The sequence below is a fragment of the Myripristis murdjan genome, chromosome 19 (genome assembly GCF_902150065.1).
Source record: "Myripristis murdjan chromosome 19, fMyrMur1.1, whole genome shotgun sequence".
NCBI classification, from domain to species: Eukaryota; Metazoa; Chordata; class Actinopteri; order Holocentriformes; family Holocentridae; genus Myripristis; species Myripristis murdjan.
Window position 1 is genome coordinate 25,573,405 of NC_043998.1, and position 10,278 is coordinate 25,583,682.

Genomic DNA, 10,278 nt, shown 5'->3' on the forward strand with positions numbered 1-10,278 from the left:
TAGTTTGATTTAGTTCACCCTTGTTGCTGTTTTTAGAGTGTATTTTAATATCAATGACCAATACATGTATCTTAACTTAATTTACTGTGACTTCACTGTGTCTATTTTTACCTCTATTAATCACAAAACAACTTCCTTCTCAAAATTGAGACAAATTTATTCACAATAAAATAAGAAAACATCAAAACATAATATCAGGTTCAACCCAAAATAAATTACAGTACACCCAAAATTCAGATGTCTGACCTTTTCCAGAAATCATCAAATTTACATCACCCAAATAAACTGTATTTTGGCTCCTTTAACTCTTTGGTGCCCAAACAGAATCCGTGGACTTTTCTCTGGCTTTCTGTGGTGATTCAGGAGGAAAATCTGTGGGATTTGAGAGTGATTTTTTTTTTTCCTTTTAAGTTTTTAGACAGCTATCCAGTACTATAATCAATGTGTTAGGAGCAAAATGTTAACATGCAAAACCTATATTAAAACTGCAGAATGGGTGGGCGGGCGCTGAATGGACCGTGTTTTATTGATCACTAAGAGAGCAATGACTTGGAATGAAGTTGATATGATGTTTTTAAAAAGTAGCTCTGATGTAGTTGAGCTACATTTAGTCATGTTATTGTAGCTCAACTCGCTGCATTTCTCTGGTGGGAGCTTCAGTGGAGTGAAGCTTCATGTAATGTACAGTCACAGTAACAGTGTACAGCTCAGCTCACTGCATTTTCCAAGCAGCTTGCCCAACACTGGGTATCTATGTGACATGGTGGGACTTTGGGAAAACAAACGTTTTTTCTAACTCTGAAGCTTTTTCTGAGGCAGATTTAGGAGGAAGTTGGAGCTGAAGGGGTTAAAGGAGTGTTGCAGCATGAATGGAGTTTTGTTTCACTTCCATCAGTCTCTTTATGTCACTCTAGACTTTTTTTTTTTTTTTTTTTTTTTACCACCTTTCTTACAAAATATTTTCTATCTGTTGGATCTGTTGTGTTGACACTGACAGGAGGCTCATAATATAACTGGAGATCATATTAGCTATTGGCTGAAGATGAAAATGAGATGGAACAGTTGAATTATTTCTGTCATAAACTTCACTTCATGTTGTAAATAAGAGCTAAACACACACTGCCTCTTTAAGAGCGCTCCTCTTCCTGGAGTGAATCAGCAGCTGAACCCCTCCCTCTTCTGTCTGACCTCAAACATTACGAGTTTTATTCTGCCCAGATATTTCCTGCTTCTCAGATCTGACAGTTTAAAGACGAGTGGAAACAACACAGTGTGAAGGACAAGAGCCCACAAGCCCGTTTACAGCAGATCAGCGAGTGACTGTGAGGAAAAGCTGCTGTTTGCTTTGGATCGGAGCACAACTCTTATCTGTTGATAGAAAGTGAAACTAGCAGACGTTTCACTGTGACTGAGAGGGGAAATGGCTCAGCGAGGAATTCAGCCGGACTCGGCAAAGTTTTGCTGTTCCATCTGTCTGGATCTGCTGAAGGATCCGGTGACTATTCCCTGTGGACACAGCTACTGCATGAGCTGTATTAAAGACTGCTGGGATGGAGAGGAGCACAAGGAAATCTACAGCTGCCCGCAGTGCAGAAGAGCCTTCACACCGAGGCCTGTCCTGGAGAAAAACACCATGTTTGCAGAGTTACTGGAGGAAATGAAGACGATGGGACTCCAAGCTGCTCCTCCTGATCTCTGCTACGCTGGACCTGGAGATGTGGCCTGTGATGTCTGCTCTGGGAGGAAACTGAAAGCCCTCAAGTCCTGTCTGACGTGTCCGGCCTCTTACTGTGAGCAGCACCTCCAGCCTCACTACGATGCAGCTCCATTAAAGAAACACAAGCTGGTGGAAGCCACCGTGAAGCTTCAGGAGAACATCTGCTCTCGTCACGATGAGGTGATGAAGATCTTCTGCCGCACTGATCAGCAGTGTATCTGTTATCTCTGCTCCATGGATGAACATAAAGGCCACGACACAGTCTCAGCTGCAGCAGAAAGGACCAAGAGGCAGGAAGAGCTCGGGCTGAGTCGGCAAAAAATCCAGCAGAGAATCCAGGACACAGAGAAAGACGTGAAGGTGCTTCAGCAGGAGGTGGAGGCCATCAGTCGCTCTGCTGATAAAGCAGTGGAGGACAGTGAGAAGATCTTCACCCAGCTGATCCGTCTGCTTGAGAAAAGAAGGTCTGATGTGAAGCAGCAGATCAGATCCCAGCAGGAAGAGGAAGTGAGTCGGGCTGAAGAAGTTCAGGAGAAGCTGAAGCAGGAGATCGCTGAGCTGAGGAGGAAAGACGCTGAGCTGGAGCAGCTCTCACACACACAGGATCACATCCATTTTCTACAGAATTACCCCTCGCTCTCATGTCTCAGTGAATCTACACACTCACCCAGCATCAACATCCGTCCTCTGAGCTACTTTGAGGATGTGACTGCAGCTGTGTCCGAGCTGAGAGACAAACTACAGGAGCTTCTTAGTGAGGAATGGTTCAAGATCTCACTGACAGTGACTGGAGTGGATGTTCTACTGCCACAACCAGAGCCCAAGACCAGAGCTGAGCTCTTACAATATTCATGTCACATCACACTGGATCCAAACACAGCAAATACATGGCTGTCATTATCTGAGGGGAACAGAAAAGTGACATTTATGGTAAAAGAACAGTCATATCCCAGACACCCAGACAGATTTACAGCATGGCATCAGGTCCTGAGCAGAGAGAGTCTGACTGGACGTTGTTACTGGGAGGTGAAGTGGAAGAGGAGAGTTTATATAGCAGTCTCATATCAGGATATCAGCAGAACAGGGGAAGGGGCTGAATGTGGATTTGGACACAATGACAAATCTTGGTCATTGGTTTGTTACGACATGAACTTTTACTTCAGACACAACAGAATCTCAACTAACATCCCGCTCCCTGTGTCCTCCAGAGTGGGAGTGTACCTGGATCACACAGCAGGTATTCTGTCCTTCTACAGCGTCTCTGAAACCATGACTCTCCTCCACAGAGTCCAGACCACGTTCACTCAGCCTCTCCATGCCGGACTTTGGCTTGGAAGTGAAGCCACTGTAGAGTTTTGTGAGCTCAAGTAGACAGGAGTGATTAAAGCACTTCTGTCGTCTATTTCTATAACATCTGTGTTGGTAAGCACTTGTTTCCGTTCTTTTTTTTTTTTTTAATCAAGATCTGCACATATATGTCTTCATTTTAAAATGATTGTTCTGCAAAATATTTTATTTCATTTTTATTTTGCTGCTAAAAGCTCATTGCTGTGGTTTCTCAGTCCTGCACTTCCCAGACGTCACCTGTGGCACATTGTGTTCTTGGTCTGTTCAGCCGTGGTGGATAAGGGTTGAACTCCATCAGTCGACAGTAGAGAGAAGCCAAATGAACTGCACTTCACAGGGAAATAGAAAAAAATATCTGATTAAACTGTTGAAGAGGCTCTTTATGATTCTTAACTTCACTCAATATTTCCTGTAACATGTTTTTGCTCTTCCTGTTTTGCTGCTTAATGGAGTCAGAAGTGTGTTTGCACTCGTCCTTCTTTGTAGCTCAACAGCTGTTTGTTGATTTGGTTTCCAGGACTTTGGAACTATGATTTTTTTTTTAATGCACTGCAAATGAAATGATTCTTCTTGTTGACATGCTGGTTTAACAGGCCGAGTGTGAGAATCACGTGACTGCTGAGAGAGAAACGCCTGTTATGAGATTTTACTGATTAGGTGTGTCAGCCAAGTGAATGTTTATGAAAATCAATAAAAAATATTTCCAAGAATCAACAGTGTTTCTTCTGTTCTCGTTCCAGAAAGTCTATCAACCAGCTGAAGAGAATCTGACAGTAACAGGACAGCATGTCTTGACTGGTTTACCTGCTAAAACACAAAGAAGTGCTGTAACGCCCTCCATGAACAGTAGAAAAGACAAAGTGACAGGAGGGAGAAATACCTGCATTCAAAAGTCATTTATGACATTTTTCTGTGTCTGGGATGAAATGAAACCAGCTTTGATGGACACTTTGAGCTCAGAACTGAACTGTGTTTTCTTCTCCTGGGATTGTGGACGCCATTCCCATTTTTCTTCTGATAGGAAACCAGAAGTTTGGGGGATTTAATTACTGATGCATCCACCTTTCAGTTTTGTTCAGTCATTAGCCTAATAACATATCATTTTCACCTTTTATTGCTATAACAACGTAATTGTTAACTAAAAAAATTGTTGTTTATTTGTTACCTCATTAATTGAGGTAACAAATAAACTGCACGTTATTTCATGACATACATTGAAACGACAAGTCCAAAGCATTAATTTTTTAAGACACCTCAATCAAGGTTATGGATTTAGGGTGTGTGTGTCTGAGTTAACGGGAACGAGCCAAACCTCTTTAATTTTTATACTATAAGTGTTGCAATATAGGGGCATGGATGAGGTGCACGGGATAGAGGCACTGTGAATGAGCTGAACACACAACACAGCACTCTTTGGCCCACACACTTCTTAAGAGAATCCAGCTCTCCTGGATGTTCCACCTCATGAAGTGACATCAGCCACAGACGGGGGGGAGGGGGGAGTGCCGGGATGCGTTCAGGTACACTGACACGGCTGCTGCAACACTGTTGTGTTCAAATTCCACAGAATTTCTGCAGAGTTTTCTGTTCAGGCTGATAAGATAATATCTTTATAACAACTTAAAAATCTTATTAATTTTAATATTATTATTTTGTATTCTATCATTTTCTTTTTATTTTTTGATTGATTGCCTGTGGGGGCGGGGGTATGGGTACATTTTGTAATTTCTTTCTTTAGATGAGTTATTAATTATATACTAGTAGCAAGCCCAAATGGAATCCATGGACTTTCTGTGGTGTTTCAGGAGGAAAATCTGTGGGATTTGGAAGTGATTTTTTTTTTAACATTTTAACATGTAAAACCAATATTAAAACTGCACAATGGGTGGGCGGGCACTGAACAGACGGACAGCCACCCAAAATATGGACGGTTGTCTCTCTCTCTCTCTCTCACATGCACACACACACACACACACGCACACACACACACACACACACACACACACACACACACACACACAATATCATATATACACATTCCCCCACATTAGCATACACACACCACCTGCTTAGTGTTATCATGTGAGGCATGTTGTGTTTTGTTGTTTCCAGGGTTTGTAGCAGTAAAAGCAGAGAGAGCACAGCTTCATCAACTATTGAACTCAACAGTTTTTTTTTGTTTGTTTGTTTGTTTGTTTTTTGACAGTTGACAGTTTTATTGATCACTAAGAGAGCAATGACTTGGAATTAAGTTGATTTGATGTTTTTTTTTTTTTTTTTTTTTTTTAAAGTAGCTCTGATGTAGTTGAGCTACATTTAGTCATGTCATTGTAGCTCAGCTTGCTGCATTTCTCTGGTGAGAGCTTCAGTGGAGTGAAGCTTCATGTAATGTACAGTCACAGTTACAGTGTACAGCTCAGCTCACTGCATTTTCCAAGCAGCTCGCCCAACACTGGGTATCTATGTGACATGGTGGGACTTTGGGAAAACAAACATGTTTTCTAACTTTGAAGCTTTTTCTGAGGCAGTTTTAGGAGGAAGTTGGAGCTGAAGGGGTTAAAGGAGTGTTGCAGCATGAATGGAGTTTTGTTTCACTTCCATAAGTCTCTTTACCACAGCACTCATCAAATCAAACCTGTCTGCCTTTAGCCCTCTCATCACACAAATAATAAACCAATCGTTAAACTCTGGCCATGCCCCATCTTCACTCAAAACTGCTGTTATCAAACCTCTTCTGAAGGGGGTTTGATAACAGCAAACCCAACCTTGCCTCTCCAACTACCAGCCCATCTCTCACCTTCCATTCCTGTCCAAGGTGCTTGAAAAAGCTGTCGCCGCACAGCTACAGGAAGATCTTCAACGCCATTCACTGTTTGAAATATTTCAATCTGGCTTCCGCACCGCCCATAGCACAGCAACAGCATTGTTGAGGGTAACCAATGACCTTCTTATCGCTGCCGACTCTGGATCCCCCTCCCTACTCATCCTCCTTGACCTTATAGCGGCATTTGACACCGTCAACCATCATATCCTCCTAAACCGCCTCCACACAGATATTGGTCTCCGCCACTCCACAATTGTTTGTTTGTTTTTTTTTTTGTTTGTTTTGTTTATTCCGAATATGCAAATAGTACAAATAATACAAGGCTTCCTGATTGCTACTAAACAAATTCTTTGTACACCATAATATAGAAATGAAAATTGAGGAAGCAAAATACTAACAAAAGAAAATACAGAAAACAAATGACATATTCGAAAAGGAGTGAGAAGAAGCATAGCTTATTAACTCTCACCCCTTTGTCTAAATGGACTGGTTCGCCTCGTACCTTGCCGACAGGATGGAGTACGTCAGCCTGGGGTCTGCCAGGTCTCAAGCAGCCCCCGTCACGTGTGGTGTCTCCCAGGGATCTGTCCTTGGACCCCTGCTTTTCATTTTATACATGCTGCCACTGGGTCATGTCATCAGCCGTCACGGCATCTCCTTCCACTGCTATGCCGACGACACTCAGCTGTATCTGCGAACCGACCCCAATCAATGCTCCACCCTGGCCCCTTCTTCATCATCATCATTTCCGGCCCTCTCCAACTGCCTGGAGGAGATTAAGGCGTGGATCAGTCAAAACTTCCTCCAGCTGAACAGCTCAAAAACCGAAGCCATACTAATTGATACCCCTCGTCAGGTCCAGTCATCCCCCATAACTACCATCTGTTTTTCCGGTCAAGACATCCCCCTTTCAACCACAGTTACCAACCTTGGTGTGAAGCTGGACCCACAACTGACTTTTGCCAACCACATCAAACATCTGTACAAAACCTGCTTTTCCATCTCAAGAATTTTTCTAAACTCCACCCCTTCCTCACCATCTCCGATACAGAGAAACTCATCCACGCCCTAATCTCCTCCAGGCTTGACTACTGTAACAGCCTGCTCATCGGTGTACCCATAAAAACCTCCGGAAACTTCAATTCATTCAGAACTGTGCAGCCCAAACTGAAAGTTCGCAAAAATGACCACATCACCCCCATTCTTCAGAACCTCCACTGGCTCCCCATAACCTCAAGAATTCAGTACAAGATTGCCCTCATCACCCACCTCTGCATCTACAGCAACGCCCCGCAATACCTCAAAGACCTCCTTACTCCTCATTCATCCTCTCACAACCTCCGGTCCCACAGCTCCCATCTCCTTCATCCTTCCCGCACGAGACTCCGCAAAATGGGAGACCGAGCCTTCTGCTCCGCTGCCCCCCACATCTGGAACTCCCTCCCTGAACATCTTGGAAAACCCCAGTCTGTGGACACTTTCAAAAAAGGACTCAAAACGTTTTTGTTCAGGCAGGCGTTTTTAAGCTGTCCTTAGTTGCCTTTGAATTTTCATCTTGTGCTCTTTCTCTTCCCTCCTTTTAGCTGTTCTCTCCTTGTTGATGATGTTTTACTATTTTACTGCTCTCTGTGTTTTTGTTATGTTATTTTAGGTTTTTGTAGCACTTTGAGATTCTTTTATGAAAGGGCTCAACAAATAAAATTTATTATTATTATTTATATCACTCCAGACTTTTTGTTTTTTGTTTTTTTTACCACATTTCTTACAAAATATTTTCTATTTGTCTTGTTATCTTGCAGAGTAAACACTGTGCAGTAAACCAGATCTACATTTTTCAGAATGTATCTGTTGGATCTGTTGTGTTGACTGAGTTGTCACCGACAGGAGGCTCATAATATAACTGGAGATCATATTAGCTATTGGTTGAAGATGAAAATGAGATGGAACAGTTGAATTATTTCTGTCATAAACTTCACTTCATGTTGTAAATAAGAGCTAAACACACACTGCCTCTTTAAGAGCGCTCCTCTTCCTGGAGTAAATCAGCAGCTGAACCCCTCCCGCTTCTTCCTGACCTCAAACATTACGAGTTCGATTCTGCCCAGATATTTCCTGCTTCTCAGATCTGACAGTTTGAAGACGAGTGGAAACAACACAGTGTGAAGGACAAGAGCCCACAAGCCCGTTTACAGCAGATCAGCGAGTGACTGTGAGGAAAAGCTGCTGTTTGCTTTGGATCGGAGCACAACTCTTATCTGTTGATAGAAAGTGAAACTAGCAGACGTTTCACTGTGACTGAGAGGGGAAATGGCTCAGCGAGGAATTCAGCCGGACTCGGCAAAGTTTTGCTGTTCCATCTGTCTGGATCTGCTGAAGGATCCGGTGACTCTTCCCTGTGGACACAGCTACTGCATGAGCTGTATTAAAGACTGCTGGGATGGAGAGGAGCACAAGGAAATCTACAGCTGCCCGCAATGCAGACAAACCTTCACACCGAGGCCTGTCCGGGAGAAAAGCACCATGTTTGCAGAGTTACTGGAGGAAGTGAAGACGATGGGACTCCAAGCTGCTCCTCCTGATCTCTGCTATGCTGGACCTGGAGATGTGGCCTGTGATGTCTGCTCTGGGAGGAAACTGAAAGCCCTCAAGTCCTGTCTGACGTGTCCGGCCTCTTACTGTGAGCAGCACCTCCAGCCTCACTACGATTCAGCTCCATTAAAGAAACACAAGCTGGTGGAAGCCACCGTGAAGCTTCAGGAGAACATCTGCTCTCGTCACGATGAGGTGATGAAGATCTTCTGCCGCACTGATCAGCAGTGTATCTGTTATCTCTGCTCCATGGAGGAACATAAAGGCCACGACACAGTCTCAGCTGCAGCAGAAAGGACCAAAAGGCAGGAAGAGCTCGGGCTGAGTCGGCAAAAAATCCAGCAGAGAATCCAGGACACAGAGAAAGACGTGAAGGTGCTTCAGCAGGAGGTGGAGGCCATCAGTCGCACTGCTGATAAAGCAGTGGAGGACAGTGAGAAGATCTTCACCCAGCTGATCCGTCTGCTTGAGAAAAGAAGGTCTGATGTGAAGCAGCAGATCAGATCCCAGCAGGAAGAGGAGGTGAGTCGGGCTGAAGAAGTTCAGGAGAAGCTGAAGCAGGAGATCGCTGAGCTGAGGAGGAAAGATGCTGAGCTGGAGCAGCTCTCACACACACAAGATCACATCCATTTTCTACAGAAATACCCCTCGCTCTCATGTCTCAGTGAATCTACACACTCACCCAGCATCAACATCCGTCCTCTGAGCTGCTTTGAGGATGTGACTGCAGCTGTGTCACAGCTGAGAGACAAACTACAGGAGCTTCTTAGTGAGGAACGGTCCAAGATCTCACTGACAGTGACTGGAGTGGATGTTCTACTGCCACAACCAGAGCCCAAGACCAGAGCTGAGCTCTTACAATATTCATGTCACATCACACTGGATCCAAACACAGCAAACCCATGGCTGTCATTATCTGAGGGGAACAGAAAAGTGACATTTATGACAGAAAAACAGTCATATCCCAGTCACTCAGACAGATTTACTGATTTGAGGCAGGTCCTGAGCAGAGAGAGTCTGACTGGACGTTGTTACTGGGAGGTGAAGTGGAAGAGGAGAGTTTATATAGCAGTCTCATATCAGGATATCAGCAGAACAGGGGCCTGGGCTGAATGTGCATTTGGACAAAATGACAAATCTTGGTCATTGTTTTGTTACAACATGAACTGTGACTTCAGACACAACAATATCAAAACTAAAATCTGGCTCCCTGTGTCCTCCAGAGTGGGAGTGTACCTGGATCACACAGCAGGTATTCTGTCCTTCTACAGCGTCTCTGAAACCATGACTCTCCTCCACAGAGTCCAGACCATGTTCACTCAGCCTCTCCATGCTGGACTTTGGCTTGGAAGTGAAGCCACTGTAGAGTTTTGTGAGCTCAAGTAGACAGGAGTGATTAAAGCAGTCCTGTCGTCTATTTCTGTAACATCTGTGTTGGTAAGCACTTGTTTCGTTCTTTTTTTTTTTTTTTAATCAAGATCTGCACATGTATGTCTTCATTTTAAAATGATTGTTCTGCAAAATATTTTGCTGCATTTTTATTTTGCAGCTAAAAGCTCATTGCTGTGGTTTGTCAGTCCTGCACGTCCCAGACGTCACCTGTGGCACATTTTGTTCTTGGTCTGTTCAGCCGTGGTGGATAAGGGTTGAACTCCATCAGTCGACAGTAGAGAGAAGCCAAATGAACTGCACTTCACAGGAAAATAGAAAAAAATATCTGATTAAACTGTTGAAGAGGATTTTTATGATTCTTAACTTCACTCAACATTTCCTGTAACATGTTTTTGCTCTTCCTGTTTTG

At 43.7% G+C, this 10,278-nt stretch overlaps 2 protein-coding genes across 3 annotated transcripts; both read left to right on the top strand.

Moving 5' to 3' along the window:
- Positions 1 to 1,384: 1,384 nt before the first annotated feature.
- On the top strand, positions 1,385 to 3,403 carry LOC115378298 (tripartite motif-containing protein 16-like). Of its 2 annotated transcripts, none has more exons than XM_030078501.1 (2): positions 1,385 to 3,139; positions 3,259 to 3,397. In XM_030078501.1, exon 1 carries the CDS (start codon positions 1,421 to 1,423, stop codon positions 3,086 to 3,088), a length of 1,668 nt encoding a protein of 555 aa, XP_029934361.1. In that variant the 5' UTR covers positions 1,385 to 1,420; the 3' UTR covers positions 3,089 to 3,139; positions 3,259 to 3,397. The 2 variants fall into 2 exon arrangements, with proteins under 2 accessions (XP_029934361.1, XP_029934360.1); XM_030078500.1 differs by having other exon boundaries at positions 1,421 to 3,139; positions 3,280 to 3,403.
- A 4,792-nt stretch (positions 3,404 to 8,195) lies between these two features.
- LOC115378084 (tripartite motif-containing protein 16-like) lies at positions 8,196 to 9,863 on the top strand. Its single transcript, XM_030078217.1, has one exon. The coding sequence runs from the start codon at positions 8,196 to 8,198 to the stop codon at positions 9,861 to 9,863; it is 1,668 nt and encodes a 555-aa protein (XP_029934077.1).
- Positions 9,864 to 10,278: the final 415 nt, after the last annotated feature.

Coding starts and splice junctions, on each gene's coding strand:
- LOC115378298 (XM_030078501.1), top strand. CDS start 1,421: ATGGCTCAGCGAGGAATTCAGCCGGACTCGGCAAAGTTTTGCTGTTCC.
- LOC115378084 (XM_030078217.1), top strand. CDS start 8,196: ATGGCTCAGCGAGGAATTCAGCCGGACTCGGCAAAGTTTTGCTGTTCC.